The sequence below is a fragment of the Cydia pomonella genome, chromosome 10 (genome assembly GCF_033807575.1).
Source record: "Cydia pomonella isolate Wapato2018A chromosome 10, ilCydPomo1, whole genome shotgun sequence".
NCBI classification, from domain to species: domain Eukaryota; kingdom Metazoa; phylum Arthropoda; class Insecta; order Lepidoptera; family Tortricidae; genus Cydia; species Cydia pomonella.
Window position 1 is genome coordinate 3,542,888 of NC_084712.1, and position 19,673 is coordinate 3,562,560.

At 35.2% G+C, this 19,673-nt stretch overlaps 1 protein-coding gene across 1 annotated transcript; it reads right to left on the minus strand.

The window, feature by feature from the left end:
• Positions 1–5,095: 5,095 nt before the first annotated feature.
• LOC133521831 (probable 3-hydroxyisobutyrate dehydrogenase, mitochondrial) lies at positions 5,096–18,641 on the minus strand. The gene is made up of 6 exons (XM_061856918.1): positions 18,446–18,641; positions 11,283–11,465; positions 8,638–8,755; positions 6,488–6,698; positions 5,813–5,969; positions 5,096–5,271 (listed from the first exon to the last, which is right to left on the minus strand). The coding sequence occupies exons 1-6, from the start codon at positions 18,581–18,583 to the stop codon at positions 5,116–5,118; spliced, it is 963 nt and encodes a 320-aa protein (XP_061712902.1). The 5' UTR covers positions 18,584–18,641; the 3' UTR covers positions 5,096–5,115.
• Positions 18,642–19,673: the final 1,032 nt, after the last annotated feature.

The following is a 19,673-nucleotide window of genomic DNA, read 5'->3' on the forward strand; positions in this document are numbered from 1 at the left end:
ATTAAATTTAAATTTTAAATGTGTGTGTATATTCAATTATATACAAATGTGAACTCATATCCAATATATAAATTATTGAAACATCTCATTAATAGGGGTTTATTTAAATCCTTGATCTACTCTCTGATCTCTCTAATCTGGATATATATTAAAGCGAACTTTCTTATGTGTACGTTCAATATTTGATAAATTCATGAGAAGTTACAACTTTTACCCTTAACTCATACCGATTTAATTACTTTCACATTGCTTGTTTATTAAGTGAAATATCCCATTAATTTACTGAAATATTTAATACTCATCGTTATTGAATTCCAGAACATATTTCAGTAACATTGTTGCATATGTTACGTAATTGATTAAAACTAAACAAATATTAATTATTAATAATCCCACAGTTTCAATGGGTATATGAAATTAATTTTATATTAAACAGAAATGTTTGCAATAAACAAATTTAATACATATCAGTATAATATCGTTCGCTGAAGTTTTTGGGTGTTAATAATTAATTGATGATATGACTATTTGCCATGCACCGTAGAATTTGACAGATAGAGTTTGACGTCTTAAACGTTACCTTATCTAAGGTTCATAAGGTCTACTGTCCTTAAAATTTTGTATGGAATTACAAGCAAATATCAATGGTTGTCAATTACTTAAGTATCGAATTCGGGGTACCGCCCGAGACTGAGTGTTACTACTTTGTCTCCACTCTACTATTACAGCCTGCTGTTGCAGCCACATTGTACCATAATATTCATAATTATTAACTGATAGATATGAAATTATGCATGCCTATTCAACACTAAGCGCTAAGAAAAAGCGTACTCCAATCTTTGCAATACTTGCAACTCCTTTGGTGTTGCGCGCGTTCATGGGCAACGGTAATTGCATACCATCAGACGATTCGTATACTTGTTTACCTCCTATGTCAAAAACAACGTCCATTTTTAACGCCTGAAGCGACACAATATCGCCATATTGGATATTTGGGCGTTAGAAAGGACAATAGGCCGCCGTCATGATCATATTTTTAGGGACACAATGCCTTACATTAATGCGCATGGATAATGAATGGAAGTCAGCCATATAGACTTTTTGCCGCCATTTTAGGGATCCAGATATTTTATACAATTAAAAAAAATATCCAAATCTTATTAAGTAGAGTCTGTGCGGAAAGAGAAGAGTCGTACAATGTATTGGTTCCCATATCGTCTCCCTAGTTCATAACCGTACTAATCACGACAATAATTTTGTTATAATTAGTACCATAGTACGCAAAAAAAAGATATACACGGTGCCCGCGAGGAAACGGAAAATTTTTAACAGTACATTCAGGATCGTATTTGGAGACAAAAATTTCATATAAACTTTTTTTTTATTTCGCCTAGTTTAAGAGTTAATACCAATAAAAAAAAAAACTTTTTTTTCGCTTTTTTGATTTGATTTTGTTTTCAAGAACATGAAATTATTATGTATAAAAAAAACATACGAAAAGTAAAAAAAAAAACATTTTTTTTTTTGCGGAATTCACTTAAGTTTGAACAATATTTTTTCTTCTTATGACCTCTGATATACGTGGTTAAATTTTTTCAGTTTCTTCGCGAGTACCTTGTATATTACGACCAAATTTTCCGCGTAATTAGTACTGTGAACTATATTCCAAGACTCTTCTCTTTCCGCACAGACTATTAGTATTTTTCTCTAACTGTGGGGACCTGTACACATCTCCAAACTTAGGGCCTGCTGCACCAACCACATTTAGCGGACTGATCAACGACACTCAGCTGCCAAATATGAAACTTCCCAATTACAATAAATTTAATAGGTCAATCAAATTAGATCCAAGAATAGCGTTTTGAGGAATTAATTCTCAGCAAGCTGGAAATCATTTTAGGAGCGTTCCACGGGCTTTTTGGCGTTGAAATCAGGCGATTATTTTTCTGCGCACATTTTTGACCATTAGTCACAGAAAAGGAAACTCAAACCTGCAAACTGGACAATTTCATGGACTAATTTCATTTTGTTTTTTGTAACGGTTCTAAGTTAATATTGTAGATAATGGTTATGTGTATGTTCCTATCCTATCTTATTTTAGCGTCCAAATGTTTTTTTATGTCTGCATGCCTTCTTTTTATGTACTATGTTGTGGCGTTAAATAAATGTATTTTTCACCTCAGCAGCTCGAACAAGCCTACTTTCGTCACTCCAGGGAGTGTGGAAAGTGCGACTTTCCTCACTCCAGGCAGTGACGAAAGTACGACGTTCCTCACTCCAGGGAGTGAGACAAAGTAGCTTTTTAATTTAGTGAAGGCCATGAATACAGGAATAAAAACTTTACTTGATGTTGATTTTTTTTAACCTTTAATATGTTCTCACTACTGAGGTGAAAAGTTGTATGTGTCACACGAGAGCAAAGTTTATGGAGTATCTCTTGTTTTTGAGTCCCTCGCTACGTTCAAGATTCTAACTCAAAATTAACACTCGTAAAAAAACCTAACTTTCCTCTCTTGTTGCACAAATAACTATTCTTTCTTGAATACTTTCATTTGATCCTAAATGCTTGTCATCCGAGTTTACTTCATCCCAGTAGATATGCTATTGATAAGTCGATTAAACACCGAAAAAACCAAAGTACTCTGTGCAACCAAATGCATTTAACAAAACAAAAGAAAACTAAAATAAATAACGCCGTCAACAAAACCGAAAAATCCTCTTAAATCTGCTATTCTTACTAAAAGCTACAGGACCCTTTGTTGTCCCAAACGGAGCTCTTGCGGAGCGACAGGGTTTTTTCACTTTCGTTCGGTGTTAGGGAGGCTTTCAGGATTTTTTTAAATTTTTAACAAGCGGTGGACCTTTTTTGGCACACTGTTACTGTGTTTTTGCTTCTCAGAACATCCGGTATTCACGTTAGCTTAAATATTTTGCACTGTAGTTGAATTCTTAATGAATAGTCAAACACACTCATACCTATGATAAACTAGGAGTATAATTATATTGATAGTTTTACAAAAATAAACTCTGGTTTTTATAAATTAAAATTGTACGTGATATTTTAAGCCGTTTATTTATATTTGACTTGTTTCAACGTTATACATAAATAGGCATTTGTTAAAATTAGTTATCCTTAAAAGGTCTACTTAAGCTTAATAGTTATTTGCGTCACAAGGGGACAAAGTTGTTGTTTAACCCCCCGTGCTAATATTGATGAAATATTGTTGCCCGAGCAGACGAAAGATTCTAAAATGTTAATAAGTGGCATCTTGACTGGTTAAACAACTTTGCTACCGATTGGAACACTGAACAATTTAAGACCTCACCAACGCCAGTAGAATACTGATTACAAATTCAATCCAAATAAACGTTATTACATATTTATCATTCAAAATCATAATTAAATATAAATTTTCAATGAATTCATTCATAATATCTCCATGCAATTTCGCCGAATATATAAGCCGCCAAAATAAACCGAATAAGTACAGCTATATGCAGCCTGTGACCTTGGTCCGTTACATGCAAATAACCATAACAATCAAACTAAATTTGCATTGTTATCAAGTTCTAGATCAAAGGTAAAATTTAGTTAAAATCTATTGAAATCACGCCAAAAATATACATATAAGTAAAATTTCTGCATCTCTACTAGCCCAAAAATTACCAAAAAAAATTACAAGAACTTACGTTTCATTTTACATTAACATATTATGAAAAAATGTAACCATTCACGGATAAGCCAAGCTTTTATGAATTTATGTAGCAATAATCAGACATGTAGACTCCAAGCGTATTTAATTAAAAAAATATAATAAAACGGCTGAATGGTCCGCACTCGAGCCCATTCATTCCAAATTTGAATAAAAGTGAAATTCTTTTGTTTTTCTCTTTTATATCATTCCATCCTGCCATCTGGTGAGGGTATAACGACGCCAGGCGATGTCATAAATGACTAATGAAATCAGAACAAAAATTATATGCGAGTTGCGTGATGGACAAAAATTATAGCGGTGATCGCTCAGTGAGCAAAGATGTGAATTTTCACAAATATCTTCTACACTCAATAGAATTGACGAATTATAACGTCTATAAGTCACTTCAGATATATCTTGGGCACTGGCTTTTGCTTGACAATCGCATAGGTAGAATTTGCAATAAAAAGACTTTGCAAAAAAGACTAATTGAAAAACTCCGAATATTTATTTCGACTTAAGAATATTGACCACTTTCTACTTAATATTCAGGTCAAGCCTTTATGAATTGCATTTAATAATAATGCTGCAGGTTCGAACATTTGAACATCAATTAGGTACATTCCTCTATCGCAGTCAATTGGCGTCTCACAATGCACCAATTATCAGAACTGACTGCTCAGTCGAATTCTACTTCGAGTAATTGGACAAGCGTGCCTGTTCGGTGTCCGATCTGATCAGATTATAATTTGAGCGCTCATCGAGACGTTACCGGAATGAGTGGAATGCTTTTGGTTGAACTGATCACTGGTTACGTGTATGGCTTGGATTAAGTTTGATAGTTACCGGCTTGGGTTAAGTTTGATGATGTTTTGAGATAATTAAATGTTAATGCTACGCTTTATCTTGTCTGCTTGGATGACCCTTGTGTCTGAAAAATGTTCGTGCTTTTGAAAGATTTATAATGGAAAAAGTATATATTATAGTGATCGTAAATAAGATATTCCAGGTTTCTATAAATTGTACAATATGACGTTGTCAATGCAAACTAAAAGACAACGTTGAAAAATTCTAACTAGGAGTTTTTTTTTAAGTATCGTTTGCTAGAGCCCATTTAACTTCTTAGAAATTGCGAGGAAGACTGGTTTTCCTCACAAATGTAAATTGGCAGAAAAAAAATAGCCTATTACACAACTCGTTTCGAAGCAATGTAAAAAAAATGACAAGGTTAGTATATTTTTTTAACGAAAATTTAGTTATATAGCTCCAATATCTGACCAATTCGAAAAATCTCTGCTTTCTAACCAAACAGGTAACAAGAATGTCGGACCAAGTGACGCAAAGGATTTTGAAGGACACGAGCCAGATATGGATCTATGTTAAATAAATAAACAAGTATGTAATATTTAATCAGTTTATTCTACTTCTTCTCTTCTTTGAGCAGCTGGTATACGTAAGAGAAGTCCTTCTGTCCGTAGCCACGGGATTGCACGATCCGGTACAGCTGGGTGGCTACCGCGCCCAGGGGGATGGGTGATCTGATGCCAAGAGCCATACCACTAGCCAGCTCCAAGTCCTGCAAAAATAAGACAACACCTCAAGTAATAACAAGTACCAGAAGTAACGTCTTTTTATAAAATATACACAAGAGTAACCCATGTAATTGAAATAAAATTAATGTTGGCTCTTTAAATCGCTAGTGGCATCAATTGAAATCATCATCATCATTTTAGCTTCCAGTCGCCCGCTGCCGAGCATAGGCCTCTCTTCGTGTATGCCACTCTATCTCGGTCCTGTCTCATCCAGAAGTGCCCCGCGATTTCATGAATATCATCTACCCAACGAGCCAACGGACGCCAGGGGCTTTTTGCACCTAAAAGCGGCCACCAATCCGTCAACATTTTTGTCAACCTGCCATCACTCTGCCTGGCAATATGTCCCGCCCAATTACACTTAAGCTTGGTCATTACCAAGACGTCATTACGTCACTCACGCCTCGCACCAATCGTCAATTGAAATAGCGTGTGTGAAGTGAACTGATGTAACAGTTGGGCAGCCATGTGTGTTTTGTCAGTTCATTGTGTGGGTATTTGCTCTTTTTAGGTCACACTACTAACCTTAACCATGAGCTCGTTTTTGAAGCCTCCATCATAGTTTCTACTGGATGGAGCGGTGGGTACTAGACCAGGTACGGGGCAGTATACTTCAGTGGACCATGATCGCGCGGAGGAGTTGTTCAGGACATCCAAAAGCACCTTGGGGTCCAGACCCATTCTGAAACAGAAGTAAACATTGAGTATTTTCCTTGAAAATTTTACATGACCGTTTTAAAAAATTCAATATTGCAGTCTTTATCCAGATGTTAGTGTAACGGATAACTTTTTCTGAATAAAATCGATTATCAGCCATAATTCGGTTAAATTTGTTGTACTTTATTACTACATTTACGGTCATCCCTCATCCCCTTTACAGGCCAAAAATAAAGGACCCCTTCAGAAACAAATTCTCAAGGATTATACAAAAAGTACCAAAGTAACACTATTAATGTATTAACCGATAAGAGTTGCAACAGGGTCATTTTTAACTGTGTGTCAGAGAAGGACCTCCGTAACAATATCCTGAGCCGCTTTTCTCTAACCATTCCCTGCTATCTCGACCTGATCGTTGGTTTATCTTGTTCGACGATTAAAACATGTAATATACATATCTGTAGGTTTGACAAGACTGCTGCTTTCATCCAACACCAAACATTCTTGTTGGACACGTTAAAATTATGTTAAACAAAAACTCACTTGATACCCATATTCATGCACTCAGCAGTGGCCATGCCGGTAATGCCCATGAGCATGTTATTGGCCAGCTTGGCCACCTGGCCAGCACCAATGTCTCCGCAGTGGAACTGCTTGGCACCCATAGCCTGGAGAAGGGGCAAGGAGCGGTCGAAGTCACCCTTGCGGCCGCCGGACATGAAGGCCAGGGTGGCGTTCTGGGCGCCCATAACACCTGAGAAGCAATTGGAACATTATTGACCGAGCATTAGCGAAGGTCTCCGTTTCAGGTTAGGTTAAAAATGCTTTCGTATGTCCGGATGCTTTCCTCTGCAGGTCGCATTTCTCAACCGATTCTCCTAAAGTTTTGTGAGCAGGTTCGGTTAGATATATTTTTTCTGTGGTTTTGTTTTTTTGGAAAATTTTCGGAATGGTGGAAACTGTCAAAAAGTACTTAAGTGCCACTAAGGTCTATGGCATTTATGACCATTCTGAGTCCGCTGTTATCATGACTAAAAGAAGTATTTTTTTTATGTTTAAGTATATTGTTTGAGGTTATGAAGATTATCGCGATGTCTACGGCTCACAGACACTGGTTAACTAGGTACATTCCATAAATGAAGACTCTCTTTTAGTCAACTTGTAGTCGGTATAGGTGCCTAAATGCTGCGATGAAATACACTTTGTACACGTAAATGGTTATGTTATTTGATTTTTATTGGGTATATGGATTGATATAGCATCCTTATTTTTTTGGATCTTAATAAAACAAAACTACTTGATCATCACAATATATGGTGCATTATGGACTACAAATATGTCATGTTAGCTAACTTCCCTACTCGTACCTCTAAACTTCAACGCCATTCATTTGATGTACCCCTTATTTCCACAATGTTCCAGGTGTTATTCTCCTTATATATTTCTCTTCTTACGTTAGGATTTTTTTATAATATAAATATAAAAAAAATACAGAAACAGTTCAAAATACATTCACACATATTATAAGAACCTAGCTTGGGGCCTCAGCCGCCACCGGACTATCCAAGCCATATCCAATACTACCGCCTTCTGGATCTGACCCATGATCCAGCCACCTAGCGAAAGTCTCTCAACGTGTTGGTCGAGACTCTTCGTAATGAGACAATTCGCTGACAAGATTATCGGGAATTGTCCCGATAGTCGAATCAACTTCGAACATGGCGGTTATCTCGTGAGCCAAGTCTTGGTACTTCCTGGGTGTTATTATTAATACTAACAATATTGTTTGTTGTTAACCTCACATTCATCATTACCTCATTTTCTATTGAAACTAACAGTCAGAAAACAAAAAAATCATACAGCTAAAGGTGTCTAGATTTTACGATTTACACCTCATAAAACTTTACAGTGATTTGAATATAATACCGTGAAAAAGAAATCTTATCAGTATCTATTTTGTTACTCAGCAGAGTTGTGCTAAGTCAAATAATGAAAGATAATTTAGATAGAACGTACTTTGATAACATTGGATTTCTTCCTACATTACCAACATGATATCATATTTGTGTTTACCTACGTTTTACACATTTATCTTTCATTTGTTTTGTTATATTTATCGTGTAGGGTTTTCCTTAATTATTTCTACTTATTACTTAGATTTTTTAAAATTATAAGTATTTTGTCTTTGAATTAAATAACATAAAATGTAACAATCGGCAGAACATCTATATATCTTTGAAATAAATCTGAATTCATTCTGGTTAATTAAACTGAGATCCATATTCAAGTATTCGACGTTATCACACCCAAAGATAAAACTTGCAGTTGAAAGATGATGCAATTCACCCGACGGTTCACCTAACCATGACTCGCCTACACTTGAAGTATAATAAAATAATACTGACAAGCCTCTACTTAACAGAATTTGAAGATGATGATAACATTTTTTAATGCCAATAAAGCAAGTTTCACGTGGTAAATCGCTAGCTCCCCAGTGAACGGTACGTGGAGACCCGAGCCTAGCAAGTGTCTGTCAAGATGATGTATTGGGATGACCGATGCTCTAGAGAGTGAAGTAACTATTTCCACACATCATTTAAATTTCGATTGGGGTTTTCTACCGTAATAGTAGTATTTTTTCAACGATCGTCATATTTTATAGTATCGCTCGCAGACGTATACTATTACTTTACCTCCTGAGACCGGGGCATCAATGAAGCCGACGCCATTTTCGATGGCGACAGGGAAGATCTCTTTAGGCACGTTAGGGTCCACTGTGCTTGAGTCGATTAACAGCGCGCCTTTTTGGGCCTGAAAGAAATAAGTTGTTTTACAATAGTTTGTATCAGTGGCTGTATTTTTCTTTCAACAGGTAACTCATACTCGTTGATTTATCACAGAGTTCCTATGACCGCCTCCTGTGTTTATCATCAGATCAGCTTGATGGTAACAAAATATTGCATTGTTAACTAACTTACATGTATATGAAGTTTCAGCTAAATAGAGTAATAGAAAGTGGGTTTAAATTGCAAGTTTTGACCCGAACATACGTACTTACATACAAACATTGCAAGTTAAATAAAAGCTTGTAAAATTACAATACTTTGAAAATTGGAATCTTTATATCAATTTAGTCGCATTACAATGAATTTTTGAAAAAATACGGTTTCCAACAATTCGTGTAGATGACACAGCCACGAAAATATGGTGGCATGAAATGCAACACAGCTAGAGCTAGACCAAGGTAACTGCAACGATTTTGACAGCACAGATAGCAAGACAGCAAGTGTTATTTAAACCTCATAATTTCATAGAAGTTTGGCGTTTAAAATAGCACTTGCACAGTCTAGGCTATCAAAATCGCTGCAGTGTTATCTTGGTCTATCTCAAATAAAAAATCTTCTTTAAAATTCAGTGGTTATAATAACTATATCCATTCCTAGTAAAAAGCTTCATCATACCTTTGATAGTTATACAAATATTGCAACGATTTGCATTTTATTGAGTTTTTTTAATAAAAAATATTGAAAGCAACATTTTAATATGAAGACAGCATTTTACGATAGTCACTTGATCCCAGAAACATTTGAGTATTTACGAACATTTCACATCTGTTTTATCTAAAGATCTTATTTAACAAGGTTTTTTTTGTACTCCCGATAAATTATGAATTATGAACAATAGGGTCAAGGAAAGTATCAAATCACAATTAACAAGCTTAACTTTAACATAATTAAAATATGATTACACACATTGATTTATTTTGACTATATTATACTACATCTACACTTATATATTTCACGAAGTTAATAGAGAAAACGTGGGAGCGCTCCGCTCCGGTGATGAACACTTCATCATATTATGGTTTTATTTTTTTATCATAGTTTTTTTTGTGTAATTTGACATTTAGAGACAGTATACATCTCTAATAAAGTATTTATTATTTCATAGATTCGATATTTGTAACTGTTTTTTTTTTTTTTAATTTATTGTTTGTAAGAATGGACATGTAAAAGTGCCCCTGTGGCCTATTTGCTGAATAAATGTTTGATATTTGATATTTGATATTTGATATTATTATATGACAATACTTAAATGTTTGAACTTTAACCTAAGAAAAATGGATCGAAAAATATTTTGGAGAAATAAACTTACATTTTTGTAAGCATCTAACATGACTTAGTAGCTAGGCAAGATGGCGACGACCGCGTGAACGCTTTCAACCGCTGCGGCGAAGGCGTTCACTTCATAGTATTCTATAATACCTATGTCAATACTTGTTTTCTTTTACTAGTCTGTTATGGTGTCCCACTGTTAGCATAAGCCTCTCCCCTAGTCTTCAAAAAAACCCCTGATTTAGTGCCTCTTTTAACCAGTTGTTGATAAAGATGTCTAGGTCGTCCCATCATCTCCGCCTGGGCCTGCCGCGTCCGCGCCCTTTCAATAAATTCAAAATTCAAAAATTTATTCTGCAAGTAGGCCTCAAGGGCTCTTTTACAAGTCAATACAACATTTATAGTAATATCATATAGTGACATGAAAAATACATAACAACATTTATAAATACAACAGCCAATACCTGGGTAAACATTACATTATAATAATCTTAAAATAAATAATTACTACAATACAATAGAGATGTAGTCTCTATGGTTAAAAACACATTAAATCTGGAGATGTAAAAGGTCCCCAATGTCAGAGTACTAATACTAATAAAATTTGGAGGTGTAAAGTCTCTCCAAGTGTCAAAATAAAATTTATACTAAATAAATAAATCGCGTCTGGACTGTTAAGCTAGCAGTCTCATAAATTAATGCTACAGAATACATAACTAGTATGTACCAAGTCAAGTATATTATACAATATTACAGAGACGGATAAGTAGTCTCCACGGTTAAGACATTAAGTTTGGAGATGTATAAGGTCCCCACGGTCTGAGAAAGATAATAATTACATTAATAAGGTTTGGAGGTATAAAGGTTCTCCAAGTGTCAAAGAATAAAAAAAAAGTGTATGAAATACATGTTTCACGTAAAGAGACTGTTAAGCTAACAATCTTAAAACTAGTTCTACAGAATACATAACTACTATGTATCTAATAAGTCAATGTCATCGTCAAAATAACTAAAACACAACAAACATTAATACATAAGGTTGAATAGCTAGAAACAACAGCGCTATATGCCTCTCTTCCGGCATCCACTTGGCAGCTACTAGTGTGGGCTAGTGCCCATCTGTCTGGATGCATGCGGCAGACGTGACCGGCCCAGTCCCATTTGAGCCTAACAGTCTTCTCAATACTTACATAAAATAAAAATATTTTGGGAAGGAGACTTACATGTTTGACAACACCATCCTTGCCAAGGTAAGCATCCAGTACAACTTTGTTGCTTGGCAAGATGGAGACGACTGCGTCAGCGCTCTCAACAGCCGCGGCGATAGAGTTGGCTCCTTTGATCCCGTTCTTTTCTGCTGCTGTCAGGGTCTCCTTTGAAGGATCGTAGCCAGTCACATTGAAGCCCTGTAATAAAAAAATAATAATTCTAAGATTCATGAATCATGCATGTATGTAGAGTTTACAAAGCGCTTTGGGCCAGGGTGAGGACTATAGCCCGATCCTTCTCCTACATGAGAGAAGGTCTGTGCCTAGCATTGGGGGAGAGGTATAGGTACTGTCATCTCGCTTTGTGTGGTAAGGCACAGCACAGCGGATATCATTCCAGATCTAGAGCAGAGCCCAACTGGAGAAGTATCTCCATCTTATAGAAAACCGCAGTATAATAACACTATACTTTGACGACCGGTTTGGCCTAGTGGGTAGTGACCCTGCCTACGAAGTTGATGGTCCCGGGTTCAAATCCTGGTAAGGGCATTTATTCGTGTGATGAGCATGGATATTTGTTCCTGAGTCATGGGTGTTTTCTATGTATTTAAGTATTTATATATTATATATATCGTTGTCTAAGTACCCTCAACACAAGCCTTATTGAGCTTACTGTGGGACTTAGTCAATTTGTGTAATAATGTAGTATAATATTTATACTCTATTCATAGTGTTGTGTTCCTGCCGGTGAGTAAGGTTGCCAGAGCTCAATGAGGATGCGGAGTGTTAGGGTCGGCAACGCGCATGTAACACCTCTCGAGTTTCAGGCGTCCATAGTTTATGGAGACAGCATACTATCAGGCAGGCCGTATGCTTGTTTACCGCCGACATAGTATTAAAAAAAGACCTCATAATGCCGAAATAAACAATGTAAAATCTGTTTATTTTAATAACCTTTTATCTATTCAGCAAGGTATTCCGTTGAAAATGTAATTAACTTATTTAATGTAAAATTTAACACAGAATATTACCGTAATTCGTTAATTAAATTATCTTTGTAACCTCATATGTAGAAAATTACACCGATACGTATCGTCGTGTTTAATCAAGACGTAATGGTATTCCAAATAAAAAACATGTGTAAACGCAAAGTTGGACGAGCTCAATATCTTCTTTGTTAAAAAAACTTGACAAAAGAAAGCTAAGTAACGTGGCCAATCCGACCCCTGTCTAAAATGTATCTATCTCCATATTTTAGCATATTTTTTGCATGAATTGAAACGATTTTAATTTGAAATTTCGTAAAATCTCCGAGCCATTACGCCGCTTTTCGGTTTAAATGGCGCTGTTACTTTTATATTAAACTTAGTGGGAATTAAAAAAAAAATGTTTGAGATGATTAAATTGAAAGATCTAGGTATGCAATTAAAAAGATTCATGTGCTTACTGTTGCCATAAAAAAAATTAATACAGTCTTTTTTTTAATTAAACATTTTCACTTGACTACGGACAGTATAATGTACCAACCAATGTAATAACCAATATAATGTACCAACCTGTATAACCTATGAAAGCAATAAATACACTGATTACTGATTACTGACAGTGCAGATAAGCCATGGTAATGAATTTAGTAATTTATGTATTTGGGTTTAACGTATGTATAGTGTTTAGCAACAAACTTAAAGATTATAGCAGTAGTTTCCGGACTGTTTTTTTTTAATGAAATATCAATCGTAAACTGAAATAAAAGTCATATACCTATACTGTATATCTTTAGGTACCTATTTAAAAAAAAGGTAAACAAAATCTACCCTCAAATGGCTCCTTAAGCCAGTTAAGGGTAGATGAAAACGTTACATGATCAAATAATGTAGGGTTTAATATCAGGTCGTTTAGTGACAGATCCAGGCGCTTTTGTATTTGGTTGGTTAATCAATAAATATTAAAATTACCTGAAAATTTACAAATTGTTTGTTTACTTTTATTTAAATACCTAAAGATACCTACTATAGAAAAATTGGCGTAGACCGGAGGCGGAGATGTCAACCATTTTATTTTTGTAGCCCACGGGGCCGATTCTGCTTTTACAATGTGATCTGGTTTGATATTGTTTTGATATTTTCCTGACAATCGTCTTGGTGATTGGTTGGATTGGTTTGGTAAAAAATAGTTAAAACGTTTACTTCCGTACTAAATGAGTATTAACGAGTAGGAGCACGTATGTGGGATAACTCCATTGTCTTGTATGCTCCATAATTATAAGCATTCTTCTTCAGTCGGTCCCTCAATGCTGAGGATCGTGACATCATGTCCATGTTGAAGACCAGATTCCTACATAGGCTTTTATTCCTCGCCAAGCACATGGCCTCGTGCAGTTTTAATAGCACAGGTGCAGTGATTTGAGCACACTATCCAGTAGGGGAGGGCTGAGGTCTGGTGCCTTGAACTTTGCCCGTCCTAATAACTCTCCAAGATGTTATTAGCAACTAAATAAGTGATATGTGCCAAGAAGTAATTAATCCACTAGAAACCAGAACCACAAGAAAGTCCCGATGGCCGATTGTTTAGCTAACCGTGAAAGCAAGATAGACGATAGTTTGCGGTTGTACTCAGTTACAGGCTCATGTTTTTGCTATGCAATCGTTAGCCATTAGCTATGTTATATGTATCATATACGGAAATGTGGATACTGTGATCGATACGATACGAGCCCCAATGCAGAAGAGTTCGGCTACTATTTAAAATTGAAAGTAACTTTTTTTCAAAGTCAAATCTATTAAGTACATTTAGTAGCATAGGAGCAAGAATTAAAAAAAAGTGTTGTAAAATTAATCAACTTTATTTCCTATATAATACAACAAAAAAATATTCATGTATTGCAATAAAAAAAGACAATACAAATCAACTACAACGCATAATAGTTCGTTATAGATCTTGAGTACGCAATATAGTTCGCCTACCACTTAGTTGTCTCGCCTTTACTCTTAAGCCTTGATCCTCAATGGCATCGTCGCTACCAACTCTTCGCACTCTTAAATAAATCTCTGGCGATTTGGTTGGTAAATTTTCCACTCCCACTACTGGAAATTATAATTTTCCCGATTTCTTCTGTGACTGGTTTTCCGCGGCCCATGTTGCTCTAAATTACTTATAGTAATGAAAAAATACTTGGTCAAAAAGTGATTTAAAAGAGAAAATCGTCGCTGTCTGGGAGTCTATAATAACCCCAGAAGAGTCCCAATACGGATTATACGAGCCCTAATGCAGAACTCTTCTGCATTGGGGCTCGTATAAGGCGTGTTTCACAAAGTCTGAGTAAAGTAGTCTGAGGATAGCTAATTAACAAATAACTGTCAAATAAAGTTTTCTGCAACACTTAGGGCCTGTTGCAACAAGTTGGTGTGGTGAAAAAAAATCTGTGACCACTTCTCTAGTTTATGTCGCTTAACCCCGCCCATAAGGTAAAACTATTTATTGAATACAATTGTTTTGTTGCTAAAATATTCAGTTAAGCGACACAGGATTAATTCAAATAACCTTGGCATTGTCAAATAGCAACGAATATTTAAACAAGTGTGGCTTCTAACCGGCGGCGGTATCTCACTTCGTTTCATAGTAGCAAAGATAATATACAAAAGTCCGTTAGTATAAGATAAAAAATGGGTCGTCTGCTCGTTTGCTAACTATACTTTAAATAATACAAAAAAAAGATAAATAAATTCTAAGAACTTCGAAAAGCCAAGAAAAATGTATGCTCGAATTGATGCCGATATAATATATCTTTGGTCTATACTAGATGGCGATACCGTTTAATATGCAACACATGTCAATTAAAGAACATGGATCAGATAGCCATATGTCATTCTAAGAGTTTTGATCTTTTGTCAGTCAATTTAGTTGATTACAAAATTTACTTTGACGTTACGCCTCTATACTCAATTCTCTTTGATAGTATGTCAATTGATTTTTATCTCACTTGCTCGTAAACGGTGTTATAGTATGTCAGCATACTGAGATGTAATGAGCTTTATTATAGCCAGGGGCATAATAGTTTCATTTTCATTATGTCCATGGGCATATTAGGCATATAATTTTTTTCGAGTAGCTAATGAGTTTTACTTTTAAAATACTGAGGTATTTTTATGTATGTCTATAAATATTTAATTTGATTAATTTAATATCCATTTAAAATATTATGTTTACAAAATTATCAATTGTAGCCGAATGTCGGATGGGACTGTGCCTTCAATGTCTAATCTGTCAAAAAATGACAATATGGCGCCGAATGCTTAAAATATAAATGCTTAATATATTTAAGAATTATTTCGAATAAACATTATTCTTCGCAAGTGTGATGAAAACATTTTGTGTAACTGCGGGGGTTAGAATTGCTTTTTTCTGCTATAGATCGAAAGAGCTCATGATAATGAGTGGAAATAACACAAAAAGTCCAAATTTAAAAAAAGTGTAGTGTACAATTATAGTCGAAGTCGAAGGTCACATTTTGTCACTTACCATAGGGACGAGATTCTTTATACGAATAACGTCAAAGTATGGTAAGCAACAAAGTGGGACTTTTTGCCTAGAAACGATATAATTTTAAATGGAATGGCCTAACTACGAACGAGATACTGAGTCAAAACATTAAAACCAGTTGTTTTTTTAAATGTAAAGTAACTCCAGCACGAACAACGTGCTTTTCCTAAACAACAAAACGTTCTAACTACAAAAAACATATTTCACTACACCAACGCGAGGAAATTACTAACTATGAAATACCAACAAATCAAATTTAATCAAATTCGAATTAACATAATAAAAAATAATCATTCCATAACATCATTTAAAAGACAATTCTTGTATAAAACGCCTAGTTAAATGTGTTTACCAAATTCACTGGTAGATGTCGCTATTACGTCTATCAGCCGAATTAAACATACTTCTGTTTATAATTAAACGAGGTGTTTGATTTTGAGCTTTCCCCTTCGAGACCAGAGTACAGAATAAACAATTCTACTAGCTAAAATAAGGAAACAACTAAAATTTGCATCTCATTACTTTGCCCCACATGTGGATAAAATGCAACTATCTCATTAGTTTTTGAACAATCAAGAGGGCATTTATCTGTTGGTGTGGTGAAAAGCATATTTTGTCGATCTTACGTGTTTACGCACACGATCCGACCTACAAATCTACGTAATTCTATTTATATTATATAATGACGGCGCACGCCCACTATATCAAACACGTTGTGTGGATCAACTTTGTTTAATCACTCGATCAACTTTATTTAATTAGTTACTATGTATTTAGTCACGTGTAAATCTCAGTGACAACTTTGATAATGATAAGACGAAGGAATTATAGATAAGTACAGCCAGCTGCAGTAGTTGAGCGGGCGAGGTGTTCAAAAGAAACTGTATACACAAATTTGTTGTTAAGAATATCTGAGTGTGTGCAGATCATTTTAGACACCAGCCCGTAGCCAACATGCCAATCGTAGCGAACGCAGCGCAACTGTCACTGTCGCTATTATCGAAGAGTGATAGAAAGAGATGTCTATGCTACGCTACGGAGCGTTAACGATAACGATACGCGGGCATAGACAAGATGACAATCGTATATCGACAAACGCCAATTTCCATATCAACGTTTGTCACCCAATTCTGTCTTTACAACTTGTTATGGACATAATCTTGTTTTGATACGATTTTGACGGATCGTCTTTTGATTGGTGCGCATTTCTCTCACAACTTTATCTCCATTTGCCATACTGTATATATCAATCCGCGTTAGTGATCTTCAAGATCGAATCAAAGCAGGATAAAAACCGTGTCCGATTTGATACTCACAAACATAGGTGGGGGGGGGGGTTAATAGTAGTATATTGACGTCACTGACCACTATTAATGTGAAGCGTTTCGGAGGTGTGGCAAAACATCTGATACTGAGAATTGTTTAATTCATATGTTTCTATAACTTGAATAATTGCATTCAAGAAGATTTAATTGCTTGATTTAAGCAGATTTCCTTTAATGGTATATGATTTGACACATTATATTATAAAAGTACTAAACAAGTTATTCCATTCATTTACTGGTAACTGTACACAACTCCGACACGCTTCTTATTAAATAGTGGTCAGTGGCGTTATCAATCTATTACTAAATGAATGGAATAATTTGGAAGGCGTTTAGAACGTTTATAATATAATGAGTCGAATTATTAGCACGTTTATAATGTAACTTGTAAAGTCTGGATTTTTTTGTGGTGTTTAATATTTAGGGTCTGTTTCACAATGTCCAAGGAAATTCCTGAATAAGCTACTTGCCACTTATCTGACGAATAAAATCATCGTTGGCGTTTCACAATGTTCAAATACATAAGCTTAGCAGTACCCCTGGTGTAAATAAAAATTATTCGATTTTGAAACGTGACGTACGCGTTTGCGTTTAGTCTCATTTTGTATTGGATTTAGAAAGAGCGCGCCAAGCGGGACGTTTTGGAAACTCAAAATCCTATACAAAATGAGACTTAACGCAAACGCGTTCGTCACGTTATGATGTCGATAAAATTTACACTAGGGGTACTGGTAGATAAAGTGCTAAGTTTCGTAAAAGTTTTATCTGGGAGTTAATTATTTGTTTGTTAACTGTCCAATACTTTACTTCAGACTTTGTGAAATAGACCCTTGTTTTCGTATTTATTATTTTGTACTCATGGCTACTAGACATTAAGGGTCACAGAGTTGGGTGGGTGGACTCAACGGATAATTCCAAAATCCTAAGGAGACAGTTAAAATGATTGACTACACATTAAAAACGCTTTTGACACTATAAAAATAAAGTCCATTTTTGAATACCAATCAGACCGTTGACACCGGTCACTAGATAAACAACAGAAAAGACTGTGGTTTTTTCGCTTTTTCTAACTTATGATAATCTAATATAATTTAAATTATTAAAAACATTATTGAAGTGAGTAATTAAACCTATATTTTATAAGGTACATGGCATGCTATACTTAAATATTGTAGCTTAAATAAAAGCGAAAACATAAGACTGAAGAATTTCTGACACAAAAGTTTTGACTAATAAAATCTTATTGAACAAACACAGTCAGAGACGGGGCCACACATCATGAATAAATTACAATAACATTACACAAAAACGTACCTTTTTGACCAAGTTAGCAGCCATAAATCCTCCCATATTCCCGAGGCCAAGAAACGCCACATTTTTGTCCGCTTTGGAGCTGTAAGCGCGCCTCGAGAAAGTCGACAAACTGGTGGTAAGAATGGGCCGGGCCGCCATTTTGAATCTTAAATTAAACGCGGTCGTACTGAGGCGCCGGCGCAATGCGACTGAACGTCTCCGTTTGAATGCCGTTCGGATACCGGATTAAAATGTCAATAAAGACTTCTTATAAAATATTTTTTGTTTAAATTTGTACATAAAACGGTTCTGATAAGGTTCATTATCGAATGAAGTTTTGTTTGTACTTATCCTTATTGGATTGGGATGTGATAACGTTATCGAGTTATCAGCTCGGTCATTAGTAGTTTTAGTAATTCTATTTAAATTGTTAATTATGCATCAAAATTATTGTCAGATTTATTTTAGCTGTTTGTTAATACTTTATAATCTTTATTACAGTAAAATGGTGGAAAGCAATATGTGTCAAACTACCTATCGACAGGCAATTATTTTGCCTGCGCAATGGAGTAGAATTGAATTGTCACTATACCCGTCACTTTCGCGCTTACATAATTAATAGAGTTAGAACGTGATAGACATGGTGAAAAATGATAAAGAGCCGACCATCTTAGCCCTACTCGTAATTTCAATACATTTTATTAAGCTCTTGTCACCTTTAGGTTATAAAACTACAGTAACTGCGGTGGCAGTATGCTTCCATTTTTATCACTTGTCACTATGCCCATCACTTTCGCGCTTACATACTTGTTAGAACGTGACAGACATGGTGAATGATAAAAAGCCGACCATCTTAGCCCTAAATAGTTTTAACAGCTGCCACGGGCTGTAAATAAAAATTCAATAATATACGTTATCCATATTAAATGTTGTAAAAAATGTGAACTTATTTAAGTTTTCCAAAAAATCTGTTCCAACAAATCGCTAGAAATTATTTAAAAAAATCAGCATTATAAATGACGTATTGTAATAGTATTCGAACGCCATACTGCTTGATACCGGCTAGCAAAACAAGCCCATCCGCAGTATCATTAAATATGCAGTAGGGCAAGGCGTAGTAGCTACTAACCAGTTATTAATATTTAGTTTATACAGTTATAACCAGTTATATTAATTACGAGTGATAAATATAACACTCTTATTATTGGACAGCGGTTGTAAGTTACATATGATGCGTACAAATACTGAA

Bases quoted from the DNA above. Each gene is read 5' to 3' on its own strand.
- LOC133521831 (XM_061856918.1), bottom strand. From the start codon at position 18,583: ATGGCGGCCCGGCCCATTCTTACCACCAGTTTGTCGACTTTCTCGAGG. The intron at 8,756-11,282 runs GTAAGTCTCCTT...TATTTCTTTCAG, and splicing joins AGGATGGTGTTGTCAAACAT to GCCCAAAAAGGCGCGCTGTT. The intron at 5,272-5,812 runs GTTAGTAGTGTG...TTATTTTTGCAG, and splicing joins AAAACGAGCTCATGGTTAAG to GACTTGGAGCTGGCTAGTGG.